Source organism: Muntiacus reevesi, chromosome 1, assembly GCF_963930625.1.
Source record: "Muntiacus reevesi chromosome 1, mMunRee1.1, whole genome shotgun sequence".
Taxonomy (NCBI): Eukaryota; Metazoa; Chordata; class Mammalia; order Artiodactyla; family Cervidae; genus Muntiacus; species Muntiacus reevesi.
This window is the reverse complement of record NC_089249.1, coordinates 190,322,274-190,349,362: the sequence shown is the minus strand read 5'-3', so window position 1 is coordinate 190,349,362 and position 27,089 is coordinate 190,322,274. Positions and strand designations below refer to the sequence as shown.

Below are 27,089 nucleotides of genomic sequence, written 5' to 3'. Positions count from 1 at the left end.
CACCCTCACCCCTCTGCCTGTTCCCCACCTCCCTGCAGTCATTAAATGTGGCTTTTTCAGACAATTATTCCTGCACGAGCCTTTTCCTCTTTTGCCTCCACCTTCCCCCTCTGCCTGGAATGCCCATTTTTCCTGGCAGGCCCTGACTCTCTGCCCATGAATTTGTGTTCCAAAAGGGAAGAAAAGAAATGTAAGAAGCAGATCTTGCCAGCTGGGCAAGCCAGAGGGGCTGCGTCCGGACCAGGAAGCGAAACTGCCCTGGCTGGTTTCCTGCCTGAGTCTTCAGGAGCCTCGGAGTGCCTGGGTGGGTCGGTGGGGGCCATGGCGGGGGGCGGTGCTGGCAAAGGGAGGGACCCTCAAAAAGTTAGGATGGGGTGGCCACAGAGCTGTGGGGTGCAGACCCCCTCATCTGAGACTGCAGGGTCGCCCCGTTTCTCATGGGTCTCAAGGACATGTGGGTTTGGGGTCTGGAGTTGTGGATGCCTAGACAGTGAGCTCACAGCAGGGCGGTCAGGATAAACGTGGTTCCATTCCCTGAAGCCCAAACTCACTGTCTACACTGAGAGGACTTGCCCGTGGCTAGAAACCAACCCCCCAACCTTCTCCTTTTCTAAAAATGTTGCTGGGTTTGAAATAGGCTTGGAGATTGCATCCCAGAGGTGTGACACATTTCCTAGGTGTCTTGCTGATTTCTCACATTCTCCTGGGATTGCTATGTGGCCTTGGACAGCTTTCTCACCCTCTCTGGGCCTCATTCCCTTCATCAGGGATCAGAATGGAATGCTGGTGTGTCCCAAACTGTGCATTTGATCCCCATCCAATGTGATAAGGCCAGCCCACTCATCAAGGTAGGGCTTGAATGCTGGCCCTACCCTTTCCTGCTGTGGATCTTGATTAAGTCACCTGAACTGTCTGTGCCTCAGTTTTCTCATCCATGAGATGGGAATGATGGCACTATCAGTATCTCTTGTTAGAGAATAAAATAAACATCCTCACCTTGTGATGCCCCATTCTCTGTTCCTCTACACATCCTGTTCCACTGGCCTAGAGGGCCTTCTCTGGTTCAACATCTTGGGGCAGGGACAAGGACCAGCCACATACTGGATGCTGAAGGGAGCCGCTTGGAACAGCCAGACCGTGGGTCCTGTTTGCCGGGGGAGGAGCTGAAAGACTTGTTTTGCTGAAGTTCTGCCTGCTTCTCTCCTCACCCATTATCCCTTCCCCATACGTCTATCTTTGCCTCAAATCCTTGCAAGAAAGACACGCTCTAATAAGTCTAGGGCTTCCCAGGCAGGCAAAGACTCCACGCCTCTAAGCCTCAGTTTCCCCATCTGGGAAATGGAGATGACATCCCCATTTTGCAGCACTGTCAGAAAGCTTAAACTTGATCATGTGTCTGAACAGCTATAGCACACCATAAACAATCAGTACAGTATTATTATTGTTTCTTTTGTTGTCATTGTGGTCAGCTATGGTCACAGAAATTACAGTGCAGTGCTGTCCCATAGAAATGACCATGCAAGTTGGATGCGTAACTTGACATGCCCTGAGACCTCATTGAATAAAATGAATACACAATGAAACCGTGGAGTTAATTTGAAAAATGTATTTTACTTAACACAAACTTACCTAAGATAGCATCATGTCAACATGTAATCGATATTAAAAAAAGTTCTTAAGTTATATTGCCTTCTTTTTTCCTACTAAGTCTCTGAAATCCAATGTATTCACATTGATGTGCTTAGTCGCTCAGTGGTGTCCGACTCTTTGCAGCCCCATGGATTGTAGCCCACCAGGTTCCTCTGTCCATGGGATTCTCCAGGCAAGAATACTGGAGTGGGTAGCCATTCTCTTCTCCAGGGGATCTTCTTGACCCAGGGATCAAACCCGTGTCTCCTGCACTGTAGGCAGATTCTTTACTGTCTGAGCCACGAGGGAAGTCCACAACACAGCCTAATTCAGGCTGACCCCATTTCAAGGACTCAAAAGCCCACTTGTGGCCAGTGGTGACCATACTGGACACTGCAAGTCAGAGAGAGTTTACTGAATGGTGGGTTGGGGACTGGCCAGAACGTGCAGCTGTGAAACTGGAAATTCCTGGAAGGAAAAAGCCAGAGTTTCCATATGGGGAGGGGGAGGGGGCCGCAATTAGACCAATTAGGAGCCAGCTTGAGTTCTTCCTGCTCTGTACATCATTTCAGTGGAATGGGAACAGGCATGAGTTGGTTTAGTCAACAAGTTATATATAGATTGAGCCACTGCTATATGTCCTGAGGTGTTCAGGTGCTGGCCTTAAAGCAGTGCATCAGCTGGACAAACTGCTTCCTCTTGGAGCTCGCCATGGAGCAGGGAGAGACAGAAGTTAAACAACTGCTGAAATGATAAAGAACGTAATGATGACGGAAAGAAGTGTGGCAAAGGGGAAACGCAGGGTTCTCTGAGGACATGGAGGTGGCAAGGGCCGCGGTGGGCAGAGGCCTGGGGTGCGGATTGAGCTGGGGAACTGCAATGAGCACCACCGACTGCTTCAAGGTCAGAGATGCGGCCCAGACAAGTTCAATCAGAAAAAATAATCAGAAGTGTTCAGATTTAACATCTATTACTTTGAACTTTACGAGATTGTCATTTAGCGTATCAAAAATGATTGAAAATCAGTAATTTCATATGACTCAACATAATATATGGAGAAGGAAATGACAACCCACTCCAGTATTCCTGTCTGAGAAATCCCATGGACAGAGGAGACTGGCGGGCTACAGTCCATGGGGTCACAAAGAGTCAGACACGACTTAGTAACTAAAAACAACAACAATATATGAGGCATAGAATGAATTGGGGATACTTATCTTGGGGCTCAAGGATGGATTTGAATTTGGCTCTATTTCTAGAGAGGGTGTCCGCAGCCCCCATAAGCTCTACCAAGCAACCTGTGATCCCTCCATCCCGCAAAGCATCAAAACTTGACCTGGCGCCCAGAGAGGCTGTCTCACGCCACACAACCCAGAGGGAGGATGGGCTGAGAGGTTGCCCGGGGATCCCGCCGCTCTGTCTCGCTCCCGGGCCGAGCAGTGTTGATTGTCCCCTCGCGGCGCCCGGAAGCGACCCTCAGTAAACAAAGCCGTGTGTGGGCGCAGCCCCAGCAGCCCTGGGAGCGCTGTCCAGCCCGAGGGGGGCGGGGGAGGAATGTTGTGAATGAACCCAGGACCCGCCCCGAAACTCCGCTTAAGGCCGGCGCTGCGGGGTCTTCTCCCACTGTGATTGGTCTTCGGCTCTTCGTGATTGACAGCCCAGCTCGCTGAGCGTCCTGATTGAGTAGTCCCGAAAAGACGGGCAGTGCATATAACGAATGAACAGCGGCGACTTGGATACGGATCTGGTGGCGCAGCCAACGGCGGAGGAGGGCCTCGGAGGCCGAAGGGGGGGCCAATGGGGACGGGAGGCGGAGGCGGGACCACGGTGTAGGATAAAGCGGCGGCCGAGGCAGCTTCATTGTTGTGAAGCGTCTTAAAGGGGCCGCATCACCCTGCTGGCCCGGGGGTGGGTGCGGCGCGAGTCCCGGGGCGACCGAGCACAGACCAAGCTCAGGAAGGTGGGTAGGAGTCGTGGGAGCCGGCGAGGCGGAGCAGGCTTCGAGCAGAACCCCCTCAACAGGCCCCGCCCCGGCCCCGGCCCAGCCGGATGGACCCCCCCGCGGCCAAGCGGAGCCGGGGCTGCCCCGCAGGACCGGAGGAGCGCGACGCCGGGGCAGGGGCCGTGCGCGGCCGGGGCCGGCCCGAAGCGCTGCTGGACCTCAGCGCCAAGCGAGTAGCCGAGAGCTGGGCCTTTGAGCAGGTGAGCGAGAGGCGGGGTGGGGAGGAACCCACTTCCAGCCTCTTCCTAGACATATCTTTTCCTCCGCCTGCCCAGACCCCAGCCTCCGGACCTGTCCCCATCGAAGACACCTCCAGAGATCTCCAAAATCCTTAATTCTGCCCAAGACATCCCCTCATCCTCCCATTTCACTCCTTCCACCCCCATCTCTTCCTGGGACAACTCTGCTCTTCAGCCCACAAGACTTAGGAATACCTGAGTGCCCCTGATCCAGTTCGGGACCCTTTTTCTCCTGCCCTATGGTCCTCTTACAGCACCGCATACCTCTCTTGTTCCACCTTATCCTCATCCCGAGTTAGGGCACCCTATTCAATTCTCAATCCTCTCTCCAACTCTTACAACGGCCCCCACTTGGGAACAGACCAGATCTCAGGACCTAGAGACCCAACATTTCTGACCTACACCCCCTTAGAGGACTCTCCTCTTTATATATATAGATCCCAGGCCCAAGACACCCCTTTCTGTCCCCGATCCCTGCCTCCAGAACCCACTTATCCCATGGGGACACCTTCTTCTCTTGTCAGTCCTTTACGCAGGCCCTATTACACAACCCCCTGTCGTTCTGGGACCACCTCCCACCTGGGGCTGCCCCTCCTGACCGGCTGCAGAGATTACTCCCATTGTCAGAGTCCTCCCCCCGCCCCCATTACCTCGTGCCTACCCTCCCCTCACCCCCACCCCCCACCCTCAACCATCCCAGTCCTTCCAGAGTTTGGCAGCAAGTGTGGGGCCAGGGTCTTGCTACCTGGACAGGTGCACCCCTATGGTTTCTGGGGGCCCTGCCAGGATGGCCCCAGGGTAGAAGCTATTAGAGTCAACTTTCCCAGCCTCAGTGGAGTTGTGGCTAGGACCTGACCAAGCCTTCCTCAGCACTGACAGGCTCTGTCTTCTCTTTGGCTTTGAGTGGCTTTCTTTGCTCCCTGGCCTCATAAGAATTAGGGAGTCTGCCTCAACCAATGGGTCTGGGCCAAGTGTGGATGGGGCGGGCTCTGATTCATGGCCTGGAAAATCCCTCCTTAGTCATCTGCCAACTGTCCCCGAGGCCCCGAGCAAATCACTGGTCCTCCCACTTCCCTTTGAAATCCATGACTGGGGATTCTGAAGGGTCCCTGCTCTGTCATCGTGTGTGAAACCCCCAGGACAATCTTAAAACCTTCTCCAGGGCTCCCATGTACCTGCCTCAGGCAGGTCTGGCCCCACAGAAGCTCATGGAATCGTCCGCAGCTCTTTGGCAGTTGGTCTCCTTACTTTGAGGAAACAAGGGCACAGAGAGGTTGAGAAACTTGCCCAAGGACACCCAGCCAGTGAGTAGCAAGCCTGGATTGGAATGTAGGCTCAACCAGCTCAGTTCATTGCCCAGAGCCCCCAGGGGTGGGCAGGACACCCATCCTTTCCTGGGGACCCTTAGAAGCTGGAACAGAGAGCCTATCTTGGGACCTGGAGCTCATCAGCTGTGGGATCCTGAACAAATGAATTCACCCTACTTCTGAGCTTAGAATCCCCAGGCTGCCAAAGTATTGGGTTGTTGCTGGTAGAATTAAGGGTATTTAATATACATAAAACATTTAGGACAATGTAGGCTAAGACCGTGTAGGCCTGATCACTTGTCTTCTGATCACTTTTGTCTTCTTTCCTCCTGCCCCACCCGCACCCTGCAAACCTGAGGGGTGAGACTACCTTCCATTAGGATCCTGGGACCTGACATTCAAGAGGGAAGTGACAGAAAGTTCTAGAACACTAACAATGGGCCAGGTGTTATTATAAGTGCTAAACATATTAATGCATATGTAATACTCATGACACCCAGAAGGCAGGTGCTCTTAACATCTCCTTCTTACACTTGAGAAAAACTGAAGCTCAGAGAGGCAAAGTGACTCGTCCAAGGTCATGCTACTTGTTTTATTTAGTTATTTTGGGCTTATGTCAGGTCTTAGCTGTGGCAGGCAGGATCTTCACTGTGGCATCTGTTTTGTGGCGGGTGGGCTTAGTTGCCCCACAGCGTGTGGGGTCCTAGTTCCTGGACCAGGGCTTGAACCCACATCCCCTGCATTGGAAGGCAGATTCCCAACCACTGGGCTGCCAGAGAAGTTCTGCAAGGTCATGGTACTTGTAAGCAGCAAAGTCAGGGTTCCAACACCTGGGTCTCTAACACGGCAGCCCTTCCTACAGGTTGAGGAGCGGTTCTCCCGTGTGCCGGAGCCAGTCCAGAAGCGCATTGTGTTCTGGTCATTTCCACGAAGCGAGCGGGAGATATGTATGTACTCATCACTGGGCTACCAGCCCCCGGAGGGCGAGCACGATGCCCGGGTGCCCTTCACCCGCGGGCTGCACCTGCTGCAGAGTGGGGCCGTAGATCGTGTGCTGCAAGTAGGTGAGTGCCTGTCCCTCCAGTCCTGCCAGGGAGGCCAGGGGTCCAGAGCATGTGTGGAGGAGTGGGAAGCTGGAAGATTCCAAAAGGCAGGCTTTGATGCCCAGAGAGGGTTGTACAAAATATTCTGAGCTCAGGATCAGGGATCTGCCTCGACCTGAGTCAGCTTAGTTGGGGGCTGAAGGTAGAAATAGTGAGACAGGGAAGAGACAGTGGTTTTGAGGAGCGATTATAAACCGAAAGTGAGGGGAGGTTCCAGACCTCAGGCAGTGGGACCCAGGAGTCCTCTGGGGCCAAGGTTTAGAGCCAGAGGTAAGAATGATCCCAGACTTCAGGCAGCAGGGTCCTTGGTAAGAGTTGGTGGCAAAGTTTGGTTTTTTTAAAATATTTATTTATCTTTTGTTAGGGCGTGTGGACTTCTCCCTGGTTGTGGCACACGAGTTTAGTTGCCCCGAGGCAGGTGGGATCTTAGTTCCCCGACACCAGAGATCGAACCCATGTCCCATACACTGACTAGAAGGAGGATTCATAACCACTGGACCACCAGGGAAGTGGCGAAGTTTTAGAGCCAGTGGTGAGAGACAGACCTCAGGCATAGAGATTCAGGTAGAGGTTGGGTTCATAGGTTTAGGGATGGTCTTGGACCTCAGGCAATGAGGATTTGGTGGGGTCTGGGGTGAAAGTCACCAGCTCAGGGGAATGGTGAAGGATAGGGAAACCTGGCGTGCTGCTGTCCATGGGGTTGCAAAGAGTCGGACACGACTGAGCGGCTACACAAAGAGTGGAAGTTGAGGATCATCAGTAAGGAGTGCTCTTAAACCCCAGACAGCAGGGTCCAAGTGAAGGGAGAGGGTGGAAGTGTAGAGCTAGAGATGAAAGATGAATCTAGACCTCAGGGAGCAGGCCTCAGATGGGAACCAGTGGAGACTGAGCCAGAAGGCAGATGAGCCTTGGAATGCCACACTTCACATGGGGGCTGGTCAGGTCATCTCCCGGCTGGAGGCAGGGACTCAGCCAAGATGACCCTCTCTGAACCATGTCAGCCTGGGGGCCCCCTTGCCTGGACATGACCCAGCCAGCCACAGGCTCGGCCACCTCCAACTGGTATGAGGAAGCTGCTGTGTCCCTGCATGACACAGGCAGGGCCGGCTGGAGCCTGAGCTGCCCAACCAGTCGGATGAGCCTGGCATCTGGGCTCCCCAGGGGCCAGGGAGGGGCAGGGGGTGATGGGGTGACCTGGTCCCTAGCTGGCCACAGCAACCCTTCACCCCCAGGATTCTTTGATATCTTCCCAGGAAGTGACAGGGTGCCTGGAGCCTGGGCAGTATCCATAATGATCCAAGGGCTTGTAGTAATATTATTCAGAATTAGAATAAGAACAAGCATTTATTTAGCACTTACTGTCTGCAAACAGTGTTCTACATTAACCCATTTCATCCTCATTACAAACGCATGAGGAGGATGCTGCTTCCTCATTTATTCATTAATATTCCCATTTCACAGACGCAGACACTGAGGCACAGCAAGGTTAGGTTACTTGTGCTAGGTTACTCAGCTGGGATTTGCACTTGGTCTTACTGTGCATCATTGTCAAGCACAACCCATCTCTGGGGTGACACAGCAAGTGACAGTTTGGTTTTGGTCTTAGGGTTCCACCTGAGTGGAAACATCCGGGAGTCAGGAGGCCCCGGAGAGCCTGAGCGCCTTTACCACGTCTCCATCAGCTTTGACCGCTGCAAGATCACATCCGTGAGCTGCGGCTGCGACAACCGTGATCTCTTCTACTGTGCCCACGTGGTGGCCCTGTCGCTCTACCGCATTCGGCATGCCCACCAGGTGGAGCTGAGACTGCCCATCTCTGAGACACTCTCCCAGATGAACCGGGACCAGCTGCAGAAGTTCGTGCAGTATCTCATCAGCGCCCACCACACCGAGGTGCTGCCCACCGCCCAGCGCTTGGCAGATGAGATCCTCCTCCTGGGCTCTGAGATCAACCTGGTGCATGGTAAGAGTGCCCCAAGATCTGATGGGAGAGGTGAAGCCCCAGCTCAAAGCCACCTTGCTTGCTGTGTGGCTGGCATGTGTCACAGTATCCAAAGATAGCCTTGATCTAGGAATGAGGGTGGGGCCCCACCACCTGAGGTCAAGGTCACACACCTAGGAAGTGGGAGAACCTGGATTTGATCTGGCCCTGGGCAGATGAATGGTCAGAAATCAGCCAATGGAAATATCCAGCCCCAGGGTAGGGGTGTCCCAAGATCGCAGGAGCAGGCCTGGGATCATGGATGGGTTGAGGTCATGAGGAGTATGTGTGGACCTTAGTGGGTGTCAGAGGTGGGATATTGTTAGGAGATAGACCCGGAGGTGTTATGAATTCTGGGGTGGTTTGGAGCTACAAGTGTTGCTTAACTCTAATGGTGGGAGGATGGAGTGAGATGGAGAGTGAATAGATGGATGAGTAGCAGGTGGAGGCATGAATGGATGTTTGAGGGTAGTGATGAGTGGCTGCAGAAGGTGTTCATGATGGAGTGTTGGGGTGAACTGATGGTGTGGGAGAATGAATGGAATGAGTGGATGGGTGATTTACTGGGATGGTAGGTGAATGGGGAGTTGGTGGTACTTGGCAGTGGAGTTGGATGGGATGCCCTTTGATTGGGGAGTTTGAGGTAGTGGACAGATGGGGTTGGTGGAAGATTGGAAGGACCAAGGGATACATGGATTGGGGGTGAGTTGATGGGTGCATGAATGTTATTATATATAGACTGACATGGTGAATGGATCAAGTATATAGGATGGATGGATGCACTAATGGGTTGGTGGGTGTTTGGGGAGATTACAAATGAATGGATGGTTGATGGGGAAAAAATAGATGGAAAGTTTGGGTTAACTGGATGGATGGATAGCATGGTTGTGTGGGTCAGTGGATGAATAGGTCAGTAGTGTTTTAAGTGGTTGGTACAGATGAGTTGGAAAAACAAATAGGGTTGGGTAGGTGGATGGAAGGATGGATGGACTGATGGGATGGGTATGTAGATCAGCAAACAGATGGGAGTTATGGGTAGGGTGGATGATAGACAAATGGGGTAGGTAGGTGTGCTAAGGGTTATGATGTGTAGATGGAAAGATGCATGGCATGACATGGGGGTGTGGATAGACCGGTGAGTGGCTTGATTGGAAAGGTAGGTGATGCTTTGGGTAAGATGATGGATGGATGGTTGGGTGAGTGAGTTTTCAGGTGGGATGGATGGAATTTGGGGATGAGTTGGTCGATTTGGAGGGCTGGTTGACATACTCCTTTCCCCAGCCCACGCATGAGTTTTCCCTCTCTCCCCACAGGTGCCCCAGACCCTACAGCAGGCGCAGGCATCGAGGATGCCAACTGCTGGCACCTGGACGAGGAGCAGATCCAGGAGCAGGTGAAACAGCTGCTGTCCAATGGCGGCTACTATGGCGCCAGCCAGCAGCTGCGCTCGATGTTCTGCAAGGTGCTGCGTGGGCAAGCACGGGGGCGGGGCTAGACTCCGGAGTCAGAGCCCCGCCCCTTCTCACCACCAGGTCTTGGCACAGGTGCGCGAGATGCTGCGGATGCGTGACTCCAATGGGGCGCGCATGCTGATCCTCATGACTGAGCAGTTCCTGCAGGACCCGCGCCTGGCCCTGTGGCGGCAGCAGGGCGCCGGCATGACGGACAAGTGCCGCCAGCTGTGGGATGAGCTGGGTGAGTCCCAGACCCCAGAAGCGGGAGCGCGGCAAGCTCCTGGGCTCGACCACCCTGAATCCGTCCTCATTCAGTATCACGGCCAATATACAAGGGCTGTACTGAGCGCTGGGGCTACCACAGGCAACAAACGAGATTAAATACCTGCCCTCAGGGCTTCCCTGATAGCTCAGTTGGTAAAGAATCCGCCTGCCATGCAGGAGACCCCCGGTTGATTCCTGGGTCTGCAAGATCTGGAGAAGGGATAGGCTACCCACTCCAATATTCTGGCCTGAAGAATTCCATGGACTGTATAGTCCATGGGGTCACACAGAGTCGGACTCTGAACGACTGAGCAACTTTCATTTCTTCTTCTCAGAGAGCTGACACCTAGTAGGGCAGACAGAGAGGAGAAAATCCCACAAGCCCATCAGGCCAGGGGTCAGCACAGGTTTTCCATAGGGCCAGCTAGTTAATAGTTTTGCCTTTTCGGGCTATTTGGGTTTTGTCCCAACTATTCGATTTTATCTGTTGTAGCAAAAAAGCAACCACAAACACATAACAAAGTAGTCATGGTAGCATTCCAATAAACTGTATTTATGGCCACTGTTTATTTGAATTTCATATCATTTTCACAAATCAAAAAATATTTTTATTTATTCCCCACCCCATCCACCATTTAAAAATATAAAAATAAATCTTAGCTCAGAGGCCATTCAAAAACAGGTGGTGGGGGACTTTCCTGGTGGTCCAGTGGTTAAAACTTTGTGCTTCCAAGGCAGGGGTGCAGGTTTGATCCCTGGTTGGGGAACTAAGATCCCACATGCAGTACAGCTCAGAAAAAAAAAAAAGTGGCAGGTTTTATTTTCTCCACGGGTGGTAGTTTGCTGACCCCTGTGATTGATGGTGAAAAGTGCTACAGAGAAAAAAAATTGCAAGAGGAGTCTGGCAGCCAGGGTTTGAGTCCTGACTTCTGTCTTCCCAGCTGTGTGGCTTTGAACAAGTGACTTTACCTCTCTGAGCCATAAAGTGAAGAGAGGATGAATTGCAAGAGGCCCAAGGTGAGAGTTAAGCAGAGACCAGTGCCCAGCACACAGCAGGCACTCCATAAGTGTGTGCTGCTCCTGCTGGCGTGAGTGTTGAGCCTCCTCCATGCCCACACTGGCTCCCCTCCCTCCCCAGGGGCCCTGTGGGTGTGCGTCATCTTGAGTCCCCACTGCAAACCAGAGGAGCGGACGAGCTGGCTCCAACTGCTTAGCAAGTGGGACAAGCTGGACGTGTGCCCGCTGGAGGAGGGCAATTACTCTTTTGATGGGCCCAGCCTGCAGCCCACTGCAGCCCTCATCCCAGGTAGGAGAGGGGTCCCTGCCACTCCCCCTAAGCAAACCATCCCTACTGCCTGTGGCCTAGCCTCCCCATCATGGTGCTCTGGGGAAAATGGAGGCAGGGCGGCAGGGGACTAGCCCTTACCTGCCTCCTAGCCAGGAGACAGTGAGTGTCCAGGGCAGGGGCAGCAGGCAGCCTGAGGGACAGTGATGTGAAATACTTAAGATACCTGTAGTTCTGGGCTGACTCAGTCTCCTCCTGGCCATGGAGGCAGAAATCGGGTGGGGGGATGGGGAAACAAAAAGAAAAGGAAACAGGTATTGAGAAGAGAAAGACAAGTAAAGACAGGCAGAGAGGGAGGGAGAGAAACAGAGGAAAGAGAAAGAAATTGAGTGTGGAGGGAGAAAGATGGACAGACCCAGTTGTTCAAACTCAGTTGTCCATTTGTGGTGACTCAGACAGTAAAGAATCCACTGCAAAGCAGAGACCAAGTTCGATCCCTGGGTCAGAAAGATCCCCTGGAGAAGGGAATGGCTACCCACTCCAGTATTCCTGCCTGGAGAATTCCATGGACAGAGGAGCCTGGCGGGCTATAGTTCATGGGGTTGCAAAGAATCAGACACGACTTTTTCATGTCAGACACTTTCACTTTCATGAAGGACTATGATCGCTCCCCTGACACACACACAACTTTAAGTCTTTTGAAAAAATTGGGGGAAATGATGGCACACTCATCACTGTACCCAGAGTCTAGGCCCAAGCTGGCACTTGGTGGGATAGAACTGTCCACCGCCTAACTGCTAGGGCCCCACTCATGCGGCCACATTTGGGCACCTCTCCCACAGGCCCAGAGGAGGAGGAGGAGGTGATGGCTGCAGGTTCCCGTCACACCGTGTTTGGCCGCGCCCTGCAGGCTGGGTCGCTGCACTGGAGTGATGACCATCTGCAGAGGATCCTGGCCAGTGACTCCTACAGCCCCAACCTCACAGGCAACGGGGGCAGTGACAAACCAACCTTCGACCCCCAGGGCCGCCCGCTCTGGCTGGGCGAGCCCTTCCCCACTACCTGTGCGCGTGTGGACACCCTGAGGGCCCATGGATACCCCCGCCAGGCCCTGCGGCTGGCAAGCGCCATAGTCAACACCCTCCGGCTGCAGCAGCGACATCAGCTACAGATTTACAAGCAGCAGAAAAAAGGTGGGCACCAATCTTATCGTGTCCTGGGGCTGAAGACACAAATGCCAACTGTTGGGGGCTGTGGCAATCTGGAGGGTCTGTGGGTACAACAGGAAAACAGACCACTCTAGGTGTGTTGAGCAGAAAGGAATTTAATACAGGGGATTAAGGGCTCACGGAACCAGTGAAAGGGCTGCCAGATTCAAAGTCAGGGAAACCACTGCCTGGGTTCACAAACTTGAACTTCAGAAGCACAGAGTTCTGCTGCCTGTAGCCCTAACCAGGGGGGAGGGAGGCAGTTCCCAAGAGGACAACTCAGAACCTGCTGGCAAACCTTATATCTGTGCCCCAGACAGCCCCACACACACCTACTCACAGCTGCTGCAGAAGAGTAATGGGCTTATTTTCTCCCACCTTTAACACCTCACACAAAGGGGTCTGGGAAATGTAGCTTCTATGCATCCAGCCACATGCTTTTCAAGGACATGGGCCCAGCATGGCCAGATCAGATTTTTCCAAGAGAGGCCAGAAATCTGGAGTCTTTGATGTGGAATTTACTGGTTTTTTTTTTTCTCCAATATAGGCAACAAATTCAAAATTGTATTCCATGTTGTATGACCCAAAAAAGAACATGTTTCTAGACTAGATAATGGAAGGCAGGAGGGAGCCACCAGTTGCATACTCTGGGTGATGGGGTTGGGTTGATGGGTTAGTTACCAGGAAATTGAACCCTGGGTTTAATGAGGGAAAATGGGGACTTTGGTATCTGAGCAGAACTCTAAACTAGCCTGGAAGCATAGGGAAAGCCCCAACCCTTCCCCAGGCCCAGAGGAGGTAAGAGCTAAGCTTAGATCCTAAGGATGTACATGAGGTTCCCAGGAAAAAGAGAGGGAGCAACTATATTCCAGGTAGAAAAAACAGCATGGGCTGGAGCCCAGAGGCAAGGGAGAGCTCAGCTTGTGTGAGAAGATGAGAGGATGTGCTTCCAAATGGGTTGGGTGTGTAACAATCATGGGGAAACGTTCATATCAGTCCTTGAGAGCGCTGAAAGCAGGTTGAGCCTGAGAGAAGTGAGAAGGATTAAGGGTTATATGTAGAGGGATGCCACTGGTTGGATGTTTTGAAAAGCACCCAGTTTAGCCACGCCTCAGTCTGGGTGTGGAACAGAAGGCCAGGGGAGTGAGAGCTACTACAGAGCTCAAGGGGGCAGAGACGAAGGTGCTGGATGGGCATCTGGAGGCTGGGCTCGGGGTTTGGGAAGAAGCAGCCCTCCTGGAGAGTTCATAGGGGGTGGGCCTTGAGCCTTTTTGTCTACCTTCAGAGCTATTGCAGAAAGGTTCCACCTGCATCACCAACACGGAAGGATGGGTGGGCCATCCCCTGGACCCCATTGGCTGCCTCTGCAGGGCACTCTTGGAGGCCTGTCGTCTAGAGGAGGAGACCCTCGCCATTTACCCAGGTACTGGGGACCCCTGGAGGAGGTGGGAGGATCACCACCCCTTGGCCATACTCCTTTGCCTAGTATTCCTATTACTTGGCCACACCCCTACACTTGGCCTGCCCTTTGGCTGGTACGAGGTGCCAAAAAAAAAAAAAAAAGAGGCTTAGCTTCTGAAAGTGAGGCCACCATAGGCCTACCTGCTGTTGGAAGGTGGGCGCTCCCTCCTGGTGTGTGCAGAAACAGCTGGCTCTCCATAAACCTCCTCCACCCCTACAGTATCCATGTTTAAAGTCAGGGACCACCAGAGTCCCAGGAAAAGGGATTCCTCCCCGGTAGCCATGATGCCCTTCTCCCACAGACTTGGGCCTTGAGAAGCGGAAGGTAGCCTACCAGCACGTCCCCGTGCCGGGGAGCCCTGGGGAGTCCTATTTGGCGATGGCGCTAGAGGTGGCCCTGCTGGGCCTGGGACAGCAGCGGGCCCTGCCCGAGGGGCTGTATGCCCAGGACAAGGTGGTGCGCAGCGAGGAGCAGCTGCTGGCCCTGCTGGAGGAAGTGGAGCTGGACGAGCGGTTGGTGCAGGTGCTGCGCAAGCAGGCGGGGCAGCTGCTGGAAGGTAAGGCCACACTCCTAAGCCGGGTCGTTCCTGAAACGTAGGGTCCAGTCCCCCGCGGCGGTCTGGTTGCTGCCGGGTTGGGAGACCCAGCCTCTACCTCCACCTCCGGTGCTTATTGTCTTTCCATACCTTATTGGTCAGTCGCTAAGTCGTGTCCTACTCTTTGCGACCCCATGACTGCAGCACGCCAGGCTTCCTGGTTCTTCACTATCTCCCTGAGTTTGCTCAAACTCATGTTCATTGAGTCAGTGATAACCATTCAATCATTACATACCTTGGCGGTTCCTTAAAGGGGAGGTCCAAATTTTGGCCCCGCCCCCAGAAAGCCTGCCAGCCAATAACGGCTGCTATTGAGGCCCCGCCCCTACCACATAAGGAAGCTGGCTTGGCCACATCCCCAGAGCAAGTGCAGCCCTGCCTTCACTCTGGCTACACCCTGCGTTTGAGCCCTACCCCTACCCAGAGGTCCCAGGGTCGGATTTTCCAGTACTTGTCTTAGTTTCAGCCCCGCTTCCCCACCCCTGGGACCTCTCTAGCCCCAACCATTCTATCTTAGGTCAGCCCGTACCCCACTGGAAGGTGGGGACCCCTGGGGAGAGGCGAAACACGCCCACACCTGGGGGTTGAGCTTGGGTTGCCCCCGCAGGGGGTCCTTTCAGTGGCTTTGGAGAAGTGCTGTTCCGGGAGAGCGTACCCATGCACACCTGTGCCCGATACCTGTTTACTGCACTGCTGCCTCACGACCCAGACCTAGCCTACCGCCTGGCACTTCGAGCCATGAGGTGAGAAAATGCAGCTGGGGACGCCCCCTGGGGCGGGAAGGATTAGGGGATGGGAGGCTACTGGGAGCCCCATCCTTCCGCCTGCACTCACAACTTAGTTCATGCAGTCTCCCTCATGCTAGCATTCCAGGGTGCTCTGTGCTCTTGACGACTAAATATAAATATGTCATTTTATTTTGAAATTGAGAAATCTCCACATGACACAGAATTCAGAGTCCTTTTCTAGGCAAGTTTATCCCAACCTACCCAAAGCTCTCTGGAGGCAAGCAGTGTTACCACTTTCTTATCTATACTACAAGAGTCTAGATTTCTGCAAACTTGTAATCTGAAAATTAAAACTTGGTTCTCCTTTACACCCATGATACATCCTGTTGTTTAGTCGCTAAGTCATGTCTGGCTCTTTTTGCAACCGCATGGACTGTAGCCCACCAGGCTCCTCTGTCCATGGGATTTCCCAGGCAAGAAGACTGGAGTGGGTTACCATTTCCTTCTCCAGGGGATCCTCCTGACCCAGGGATCAAACCACGGTCTATGCATTGGCAGGCAAATTCTTTACCACTGAACCACCAGGGAAGCCCCATAACTCTGGTACCTATTCTTTTTTTATTATTATTATTTTAATAACCTAATGGTTTCTTATGATGGTTAATCTTTTTTTAATATTTATTTACTTAGCTGCCCTCAATCTTAGTTGCCGTACTCAGGATCTTTAATTGAGGCACGAGGGATCCTTAGTTGCGACACGCAGGATCTTTTAGCTGCGGCATGTGAATTCTTAGTTTCAGCATGTGGGATCTAGTTCCTTCACCTCGAATGGAACCCAGGCCCCCTGCATTAGAAGCACAAAGTCTTAGCCACTGGACCACCAAAGAAGTCTCGTGTACCTATTCTTTGCACCTTGTTTTCACTGAACTTTTGCATCTTGAAGGCTTTATCCTATCACATAACAGGTGAACCACTGTAGGGTGGGTCCATGAAAAAGCCAGTGTGGAACTGATAGACATTTAGATGTTGCAATGCATGACCAGGTTATCATTCCCCATGTGCACCAGCAGATCATAGAAGCAGAATATTAAAAGGCCCTGTCCATAGTAAACCATGCCCAACAAATTAAGTGAAATCCATCTCCCACCCTCTGATCCTATCCTCCAGAGATACGTATTAACAACTTGAGAACTTCCCTGGCTGTCCAGTGGTTAAGGCTCTGCTCCCAATACAGGGGGATTAGTTTCAATCCCTGCTTGGGGAACTAGGATCCTACATGCTGCATGGCCTGGCAAAAAAAAAAAAAGTTTGAGGTGCATTTTCCAGAATATTTGAATAATCTGTTAAGACCCATGATTTAGAGAACACTCTTTTATGTGCTAGACTTTTTTCTAAACCAGTGCTAGCAAATTACAACCCATGGGCCAACTTTGGCCAGCTGCTTGCTTTTGTGCAGCCCCTGAGATAAGAATGGTTTGTATATTTTTAGATGGTTGGGAGGAAATCAAAAAGTACTCTGTGACACATGAAAAACTCATGAAACTCAAATTTCAGTTTCTAGAAATAAAGTTTTATCAGTGCAGAGCACCACTCACTTGTTTGTGTATTGTCTGTGTCCGCTTTTATACAACAGTGACAGTTGTGACAGAGACCAAATGGCCTACAAAGCTGAAAATACTGGCTGTCCAACCCAGTGCAGAAGAAAAGGTGCCAACTTCTGATCTAAATCTGACTCACATTATCCCATATAATCTTCTAAACACCCCAGCGAAATAAGTATATTTACATCCATTTTACACATAGACAGGCTGAAGGTGTGTCCCAAGTCACGTAGCAAAGTCATTTATTTATTTTTTAAATTTTTATTTATTTATTTTATTTTTGGCTGTGCTCGGTCCTCATTCATGCACGCGGGCTTTCTCTAGTTGCAGAGAGTGGGGCCTACTGTTTGTGGCACTGCTCAGACTTCTCACTGCAGTGACTTCTTTTTCATGGAGCAGGGGCTCTCTAGTGCTCAGGCTTCGGTAGTTGTGGGCTTAGCTACTTGGTGGGGCATGTGGGATCTTCACGGGCCAGGGATTGAACCTGTGTCTCCTGCATTGGCAGGTGGACTATTAACCACTAGACCACCAGGGAAGTCCAGCAAAATCATTTACATATTTGGAACCAGAATAGTCGTGACTCCTTTTCCATGCTTTGATTACATTTAACAGCTTTAGAGAACTTTCTTAACACAAAATGCATGTAAACAGTGAGCTGAGGATCAAAATATATTACAGGGGCCTCCCATCGAGTCCTTCAACAAACATGTGTTGTTTACCTGTTGGATGGCAGGCATTGTTCTGGTGCTGGAGATACAATGATGACCCAAATAGTCAAAAATTCCTGCCCTCTTGGAGCTGACATTGTAGTGAGGGAGAGAGAATAAGCACATTTCTAGGTAAACTATGTCATACTGCCATATGACAAGATGCCATATGCATATGGTGATATGCAAGAAAGGGGTAGAGGAGTTGGGAGAGGAAGTTGCACTCTCCCTTCTGTTGGGCATGTCAGGAAAGAGCTCACTAAAAATATTTTTTTAAATAATTTTATTTATTGATTTATTTTTGGCTGTGCTGGGTGCTGGGTTCTCATTGCTGCGCAGGCTTTTCTCTAGTTGCGGAGAGTGGGGCTACTCTCTAGTTGCTGTATGTGGGCCTCTCATTGCAGTGGCTTCTCTTGTTGTAGAGCACAGGCTCTAGGCAAGCTGGCTTCAGCAGTGGTGGCACGAAAGCCCAGTAGTTGCAGTTCACAGATTCTAAAGCACAGGCACTAGTTACAGCACACGAGCTTAGTTGCTCTGCAGCATGTGGAATCTTCCTCGACCAGAAATCGAACCCGTGTCCCCTTCGTTAGCAGGTGGATTCTTATCCGCTGCACCCCCAGGGAAGCCCTGATGAGAGTGTTTTTAACAGTGGGTCCAAAATGTGGTCTCTGACAAGATCAGGATATGGGCAGGGGTTGCATCTCAGGTGGTTGGGTCTCCTCATCTTGGTGAGTTTCTCCAGCCCCTTTAATCTTGCCTCAGGTGGTGTCTTGGCTGCTCCTCCCTTGATTAGCAACTGTTGGAATCCATCCTTTGGAACTCAGAGAAGTTCCTGGAGACTGGAGTCTTTACTTCAAGAAATGCCAGACAGAAAGGCCTCTGTGCCTGGGATTCCCACAGGGCCCTGCTCGGTCTCAACTGCAGTGAACGTCTTTGTCTTTTTAAGTTTTTCTTGAGTGTAGTTGATTTACAATGTTGTGTTACTTTCAGTGTACAGCGAAGTGAATTCATTATACATACACCTATGTGTGGGCTTCCCAGGTGCCACTGGTGGCAAAAACCTACCTGCCAATGCAGGAGACATAAGAGACATGTCTCGATCCCTGGGTTGGGAAGACCCCCTGGAGAAGAGCATGGCAACCCACTCCAGTATTCTTGCCTGGAGAATCCTACAGACCAGAGGAGCCTGGAGGGCTACAGTCATTGGGGTTGCAAAGAGTTGGAGACGACTGACGTGACTTAGCCGCCGCAGCAGCATATCTGTATACCTGTGTGTTACGTCACTTCAGTTGTGTCTGACTCTGTGACCCTATGGACTGTAGCCCACCAGGCTCCTCTGTCCATGGGATTTCCCAGGCAAGAACACTGGAGTGGGTTGCCATGCCCTCCTCCAAGGGATCTTCCCGCCCCAGGGATTGAACCCACATCTCTTCTGTCTCCCACATTAACAAGCAGGTTCTTTACCACTAGTACCACCTGGGAAGCCCACATATACATATACCCACTCTTTTTGAGATTCTTTCCCCATATAGGTCATTGCAGAGTACTGGGTAGAGTTCCCTGTGCTATACAGTAAGTCTTTATTAGTTATGTATTTTATGCGTGCATGCATAAAATGAGTTGCTTAGGTCGTGTCCATCTCTTTGCAGCCCTATGGACTGTAGCCCCCCATGCTCCTCTGTCCATGGGATTCTCCAGGCAAGAATACTGGAGTGGGTTCCCATGCCTTCCTCCAAGGGATCTTCCTAACCCAGGGATCGAACCCAGGTCTCATGTCTCCTGCATTGGCAGGCAGGTTCTTTATCACTAGCCCCACCTGGGAAGCCCCATGTATGTCATACATGCAGTGAACATCTTCAACACACATCTTCCATCTTCCTGGGCGCCCAGGGCTTTGCTGACTCTGGAGGGTAGGTTCTGGCTGAGGCAAGCGGCATCTCCTAGAGAGGACAGAGAGTCCAGCCTTGTCTCACAGCAGGCTTGCCTTTCTTCTCACCTCAGGCTGCCCGTACTGGAGACAGCGTTTCCAGCTGGAGAACCTCCCAGCAACCCGCTGGACTCCATCATGAGCAACCGCTTCCCCCGCTGGTTCATCCTCGGCCACCTGGAGACCCGCCAGTGTGAGCTGGCCTCTGCCATGCTGACCGCTGCCAAGGGTGAGGACCATGGCTGCCCCCACCCCCGTCCCCCTGTCATTTACATTACTTCCCTCCCTCCTTTCCCTCATTCCATTCCCCCCACTTACTTTTACTTATCCCACAGTTTTCCTTGGGGCTTCCCAGATGGTGCTAGTGATAAAGAACCTGTCTGCCAATGCAGGAGACATAAGGGATGTGGGTTCGACCCCCGGGTCAGGAAGATCCCCTGGAGAAGAACATGGCAACCCATTCTAATATTATTGCCTGGAGAATCCCATGGACAGAGCAGCCTGGGGAGCTACGGTCCACGGGGTCACAAAGAGTCAAACGCGACTTAGCATGCACCTACAGTTTTCCCTGAGCACATTCTTTTTTTTCTTTTGACCTGCAGGATCTTAGTTACCTGACCAGGGATCAAACCCACACCCCCTGCAGAGAAAGTGTGGATTCTTAATCACTGGGCCACCAGGGAAGTCCCTTCTTGAGCACTTCCTGTATATACCAGGCCCTGTCCCAGATGCTGAGCCCCAGTAGCAAACAAAACTGTCCCAAATCCCATGCTCTATGGTGTTATTCCTAGTGAGGGCAGACACACAATAAATAAGGTAAAGAAGATAGTTATGCAGTGAGAGGTAATAAGTGCTATGAAGAGGCATACAGCAAGTTGACATTTAAGCCACAATATGAAGGTGGAGTAATGCCAGTATCTGGTGTCTTAGCTCAGCTGCTGTAACAAACTACCATAGATGCAGTGGTTTAAACAACAGAAAGTTATTTTCTTACAGTTCTGGAGGCTGGAAGTTCAAAATCAAGGAGCCAGGACAGTCAGCTCCTGGTGAGGGCCCTCTTCCTGGCTTACAGATGACTGCCTTCTCACTGTATCCTCACATGGCAGAGAAAGAGAGATCTCTGGTTTCCTCCTGTCCATATAAGGACTCTGATCTCGTCCTGGGGGCACTAGCCTCATGACCTCATCTAAACCAAATTACCTCCCAAAGGTAAACTCTAAACACAGTCACTCTAGAGAGTTAGGGCTTCAGTGTATGAATTTTGGGAGACACAGTTCAGTCCACAGCATCTGGGAAGAGTATTCCAGGCAGAAGGAACAGCCAGTGCAGAGTGCCTGGTTATATTTAAGAAGCAGAGAGGAAGCTGGTGTGGCTGCAGCTGAGTAACAGAATTATAGGATCTAAGTCAACAATAATAACAGTAATAAAAGTTCATATATGTGCATGTGTTTGCATGCTCAATCGATCAGTCATGTCGGACTCTTTGCAACCCCATGGACTAGCCTGTCAGGCTCCTCTGTCCTTGGGATTGTCCCAGCAACAATACTGGAGTGGGTTGCCATTTCTTCCTCCAAGGGATCTTCCTGATCCACGGATTGAACCTGTGTATCCTGCAGCTCCAGCATTGGTGTGCGGACTCTTTACCACTGAGCCACCTGGAAGCCACTCACATATATAGGTCTTGCCATATTAAGGCCTGTACAAGTATGGGCTCACCGTAGCCCTGTGTGACATGTACCATGGCATTAGTATTATCCATTGTACAAACGGGGCAGCCAAGGCGCAGAGAGGTGAAGTGACTTACTCAAGATCACACAGCTTGTGTGATTTGAACCCTGGCATCTGGCATCTGCTGGGTCCAGAATTGGTGCCCTTGACAGTTAGGGGTCCAGTGGCTTCCTCCCACAGAAAGGGAAGGGGCAGAGGAAAGATAAAGGGGAGTGCCCAGAGTGGTCTAGGTCTTCATAGAACCATCGCCAGTTACATCACCATCCACATTCACACATTTGCACGTGCGTGGAAGAAACTGTGTAAGCAGGTCCGGCAGCATCCGGCTGGTGCAGGGTATGCCCATGATATCCTCTGTCCTTCCCGGAACTCTAGGAGACCCCAAGTGGCTGCACGCAGTACTGGGCTCCATCCAGCAGAACATCCACTCTCCAGCCTTGCTTTTCAAGCTGGCGCAGGATGCCTGCAAGACTGCCACCCCGGCCAGCGCCCCACCGGACACCACGCTGCTGGGCATTGCGCTGGAGCTGGGCCTTCAGGTGAGAGCCGCGGGAGCAAGCATGGGGGCGAGGCCGGCTGGGCATGAGGGCGGGGCAAGGGCCCACTTGGGGGCGGGGCCTGAGTGCAGGGTCTTTCTGGGGGCGGGACCTAAGGGTAAGCCTCGCATCCTCTAGGGGCGGGGCCTAGATGTGAATGGCATCTCTGGGCGGGGCTACAGAGGAACAGGGTCAGGGAGAGGAGTCCTGAGAGTGAGGGCCTGAAGTCACCAGTGAGGGTGGGGCCTATGAATGAGTGACTCAGTTGCAGAACCTGAAGGTGAGAATCTACTTCTGGGGGTGTGGCTGAGGACACGGAAGGGGATCACAGAGCTTGCAGGCGGCCACAAGAGGGAGCAGAACCTACGTGTGTTGGCCTGGGGTTGATGTGCCCTAAGGACCATGAGTGGGCGGGGCTGAAACTGCAGAGCCTGCCTACTAGGAGCTTTCTTGGGGAAGGGCCCTGCAGGGGACTGCGGCGAGAAGGAGGTGTCGCTACTGAGGGGCGGGGCTTAGGGAGGGTCCTGTGAATGAAGAGCCACTTCTAGGGGTGGGGTCTGTGGTTGAAAGTCATGGAGGTAAGGCCTGCAGGTGAGTGTCCAGGCCCTCCTCTGGGACCCGGACGAGGGACATGCTGTAAGGGCAAGGCAGAGGCATGGGCGCGGCTTGAGGGCATAGACAAGTATGGGGCTCATGGGGGCAGGGTCTCAGTGGCAAAAGTAAAATAAGAGAATAAGGTACAGATTCAGGTGACATCTTCCCAGTGTAGAACTGGCCAGCAAAGGGCAGACAAGTGGCAGAATTGGCCTCTGAACCACGCCGTGAAGGGGGTGGAGCAGTTGTGGGGGATTGTGGGGGTTGAGATAAGGATGGTGTTTTGGGGGGTTTTTTTGGCTATGTCAGATCTTAGTCGCAGCACACAGAATCTTCGATCTTTGTTGCTCCTTGCAGGATCTTTAGTTGCAGCATGCAGGATTTTTTTTTTTAGTTGCAGCATGTGAGATCTAGTTCCCTGACCAGGGATTGAACCTGGGCCCCGTGCATTGGGAGCATGGAGTCTTAGCCACTGGACCATCAGGGAAGTCCCCAAGAGTGGTGCTTTAGGTTGGTGACCCCACTATTTAGGAGCTTCCAGGCAGGACCTGCGGTTGGGGTCTCAGGAGAAAGGCCAGCAAGGATGGTACTTAATGGGGGTGGGGCCTGAAGAAGGTAGGACCTGTAATAGTAGGTGCTTTGTGTGGGGCCTCAGGAGGAAATCTGACAGAAAGCACAGAACTTTCCAGAGAAAAGTGACAGGTTGGTTAGTTGTCCCAGGTAGGATCCATGGGACCTTAGAATAACACTAACAGTAATGGCTGGTGTCAGCTGAGCACATTGAAGCTGTAGGCACTGTACAAAAAGCTTTACTTACTACACACTTTCACTTGATTCTCACAACTGGGTGAAGTAGATACTATTTTTATCTCCATTTTACAGATGAGGAAGCTGAGGTTCAGACAGGTGAAGCCCCTCACCCACACTGTATGGCTTTGATTCAGTCCTTAATCTCTGAGTTTCCTGGGGCTCCTCAGAATCCTCAACCCCCTCCCATAGGCCTCCCTCGGGTGACCCCCTTCTCTCCCTATGTCCCGTGTTGCAGGTGATGCGGATGACCCTGAACACCATGACCTGGCGTCGGAGGGAGATGGTGCGCTGGCTGGTCAGCTGTGCCACAGAAATTGGTGAGAGCCCCCAAGGGGACTCACGACTCACTTCCATGCAGAACCAGGCAGGCATGAAGGAGAAGCAGAGCCATTTCCCGGACCCCAGCCTGTGCTCTGGGCTAGGCCAGGAGGGAATGATGGGTGTGGGGGATGGTAGGATGTGTCCAGCTGAGCCTGGAGGCTGGCCAGGCTAAGTGGCTTGGAGAAGGGACAATCCCTCCAGTGCTTAGCACCCACCTTCTCAGTTCCTACCCAGCCCAGCTGCCCTCTGCTCCCTTAGAAAAGCAAAGTGAAGTTTCTGTCAAGCCTGGAGTGAAGGTAGAGGGGGTACAACTTTATTCTTGCCTGGTGGGACCTGTAGGTCAGGGTAAACTTATACACGTAGGTACACCCATGCACAGATAAATCCGTAGAAAACCCATGCACACAGGGTAAATCCATTCACGCAGGGTAAACCCATGCACACAAGGTAAACCCATGCACAGGTGAATCCCTGCCCCATACCCGACCAGTGTCATCCTCTCGTTTCCCGCAGGCCCGCAAGCCCTGATGAACATCATGCAGAATTGGTACTCCTTATTCACCCCGGTGGAGGCAGCCACCATCGTGGCAGTAACGGGCACTACCCATGCCACGCTGTTGCGGCTGCAGCTGGACGCGGCCCGGCGGGAGGAGCTCTGGGCCTGCGCACGCACCCTGGCCTTGCAGTGCGCCATGAAAGACCCGCAGAACTGCGCCCTGCCCGCCCTCACCCTGTGCGAGAAGAACCAGGCCGCCTTTGAGGCGGCCTACCAGATTGTGTTGGACGCGGCCGCCGGCGGCCTGGGCCACGCCCACCTCTTCACCGTGGCGCGCTACATGGAGCACCGCGGCCTGCCACTGCGGGCCTACAAGCTGGCGACGCTGGCCCTGGCGCAGCTCAGCATTGCCTTCAACCAGGACAGCCACCCGGCAGTCAATGACGTGCTCTGGGCCTGCTCGCTCAGCCACTCGCTGGGCCGGCACGAGCTCTCGGCCATCGTCCCCCTCATCATCCGCAGCATCCACTGCGCCCCCATGCTCTCCGACATCCTGCGCCGCTGGACCCTCTCGGCGCCCGGCCTGGGGCCCCTTGGGGCTCGCCGGGCTGCCAAGCCTCTGGGCGCCGACCGGGCACCGCTGTGCCAGCTGCTGGACGCGGCCGTGGCGGCCTACATCACCACCAGTCACTCGCGCCTGACGCACATCAGCCCACGTCACTACAGCGACTTCATCGAGTTCTTGGGCAAAGCTCGCGAGACTTTCTTGCTGGCGCCGGATGGACACCTGCAGTTCGCCCAGTTCCTGGAGAACCTCAAACAGACCTACAAGGGCAAAAAGAAGCTTATGCTCCTGGTACGGGAGCGTTTCGGCTGAGGAGCAAAAGGCAGACGGTGGGGGCATTCTCCCTCCGCCCCTGCCCCTGTGGCACCCGCTCTCCATCAGGGGCCTCGACGCTGAAGGCCCGTGTGGCATTTCAGTATTAAGTCAGGGAAGGAGCCTGGCTGAAGCTGGGTGGTCTTGCCTGCCATCCCCCACCCCCCAAGTCCAAAAGGAGGTGGGAGGCAGGAGGTGGCATCCTGCCACGTGCGTGCCTAGGAGCGTGCAAGCGAGTGTGCGAGACGTGAGGATCAGAAGCCATACCACCACCCAGAGGCCTGGAAGGGGGTGTGTGCTTGTGCCGCTGGTATGACCCCATTGTGACCAGAAGCAATAGTCAAGCTCTCTCTCCCCAAAGCTACAGCTCTGCCTGGAGCTGAGGGGGCAGCAGGGAGTGCTGGGAAGCAGGACTCTCCAGACACTGGTTTTCGAAGTCAAAGTAGCAGACAAACCCTCCCTGTGCCCAACTCTGGGTGGATGGAGGGCTTGTGTTAGGGCATCTAAACTCCTTTGGTAATATCCCCCCACCCACCACCCCCACCTCAGGGGCCCCACCGGCAGCGCCACACCCTCTCCAGGCTGCCCAATGGGGACCAATGGTTCACCCCCCCCCACTGAAGGATTTAAAGAGGCTTCAGGCCTCGGCCACATACCTCACCTCCTCATCCTGCCAGGACTCTGTTGGGTGCCAGGGTCCCAGGGCAGGCTGGGGGATCATTACTGCCCCTCCCCCTACCTACTAGTCACTGGACATACAACTCAGGAACCGAGCCAGACTCACACTGTCCTCCTAACCTGGTGTGGGGGGAGACAAGGACAGGCAAGCCAGAGACCCCCCCCCCCCCAACCAATCTAGAAAGGAAAGTGGCCAACATCTTAGCATTTTTTGGCTGGCTGTCTAGCTCTCCCTTTCTCCTCCTCTGTCTCCCTGCTCTGTCCTTCATCTTATTCCCTCTTCGCATATTTCCATCTAGCCTGTCTTTCTATTTGCATTCCCAGTTGCTGTCTCTTTGGCCTCCCTCCCCCCACCTTGGCCCAGGGAGAAGAAGAAAGTGTCTCGCTCCCAATCACCCTCCTCTGTCTTTTCTCCTCTTGTAATTAAGGACAAAGATCACTGCATTTTGTAACTTTTTTCTATTTATTGAACCACATATTGTATTTACTTTTTTTTTTTTTAAAGGTTGAACACAGCTTGTTCTTTAAATTTTAGTTTGAGACTAAAGTATGTTCTCCTCCCCCAGTGCGGCCCCTGCCAGGGCCCCCTTCTCCCCCTGTAGAAAATCTCCAGCCTCTTCTCTGGGAGTAGCTTGAAGCGACGGGTGCAATGGGAGCCACTGCTGGTTGCATCCAGTGTTAAGAGTATGGATGATAGTAGACAGGGATGGAGAGCTCACTGTGAGCAAGCCTGGTATTTATATCTGTGCTTTACACCTGTCATCTGTTACACCTGTCTGAGGAGAAAGCGGAGGCGCCAAAGTTTATGGAAAGGGCATGGAATTTTAGAAAGTGACAGCTCTAGAATTAGTACCTTGCTGGGCTGGGGACGCTGATTGCTCACCCCAAGCTGCTTGGTCCATGCAGTGCTGGGAATGGCCACTAGGGTGTGCCCTGGCTCCAGACACTCGCTATTGAGGTTCCCTGTGTGCGTTCTCAGTTGCTCAGTCCTGTCTGACTCTTGCGACCCCATGAACTGTAGCCGTCAGGACTACTCTGTCCATGGGATTTCCTGGCAAGAATACTGGAGTGGGTTGCCAATTCTTACTCTAGATGATTTTCCTCAAGCAGGATCGAACCCAAGTCTCCTGCGTCTCCTGCATTGGCAGGTGGAGTCTTTACCACCTGGGAAGCCTCGCTATCGGGGTGATTTGCAAGCTTCTAAACACGTGGCAGGGGTGGGAGGGTGCCTGTCAGGTGCTGGGTGCAGCTGGGTGGGGAAGACACAGCCTTCACAAGTGGGAACGCGGTTTAGACTAGGCCTTGGTGGGTGAGGTTCTTGCCGAGATGACGTGGGCATGGTCAATGCCGGGCGCGCCTAGGGCGTGTCTGGGCTCCTACCCCGCGGATGGGGGACCTGGGGGATGGCGGGAAGGCCTTTAGTTGCCTTTACTGGTTTCCTGCCTTTAGAGACTGACGGACAGAGGGGCTGGCTGACTGGGTCAGCGTCAGGGCTGGGGCAGGCGAGGACAGAGGCTTCCCGGAGGGGCGGGGTTCAGAGCGAGGCTGGGCGGGGCC

General features: G+C 52.9%; 1 protein-coding gene across 3 annotated transcripts; it reads left to right on the top strand.

The window, feature by feature from the left end:
* Window positions 1-3,476: 3,476 nt before the first annotated feature.
* Window positions 3,477-26,634, top strand: ZSWIM4 (zinc finger SWIM-type containing 4). 3 transcript variants are annotated; one of them, XM_065917623.1, is made up of 14 exons: window positions 3,477-3,831; window positions 6,040-6,241; window positions 7,887-8,243; window positions 9,575-9,723; window positions 9,806-9,956; window positions 11,118-11,285; window positions 12,107-12,457; window positions 13,758-13,895; window positions 14,236-14,490; window positions 15,137-15,272; window positions 19,567-19,721; window positions 21,596-21,759; window positions 23,396-23,477; window positions 23,995-26,634. In XM_065917623.1, exons 1-14 carry the CDS (start codon window positions 3,679-3,681, stop codon window positions 24,852-24,854), a joined length of 3,321 nt encoding a protein of 1,106 aa, XP_065773695.1. In that variant the 5' UTR covers window positions 3,477-3,678; the 3' UTR covers window positions 24,855-26,634. The 3 variants fall into 3 exon arrangements, with proteins under 3 accessions (XP_065773695.1, XP_065773696.1, XP_065773697.1); XM_065917625.1 differs by having other exon boundaries at window positions 3,492-3,589; XM_065917624.1 differs by lacking the exon at window positions 11,118-11,285.
* The last annotated feature ends 455 nt before the right edge of the window (window positions 26,635-27,089 follow it).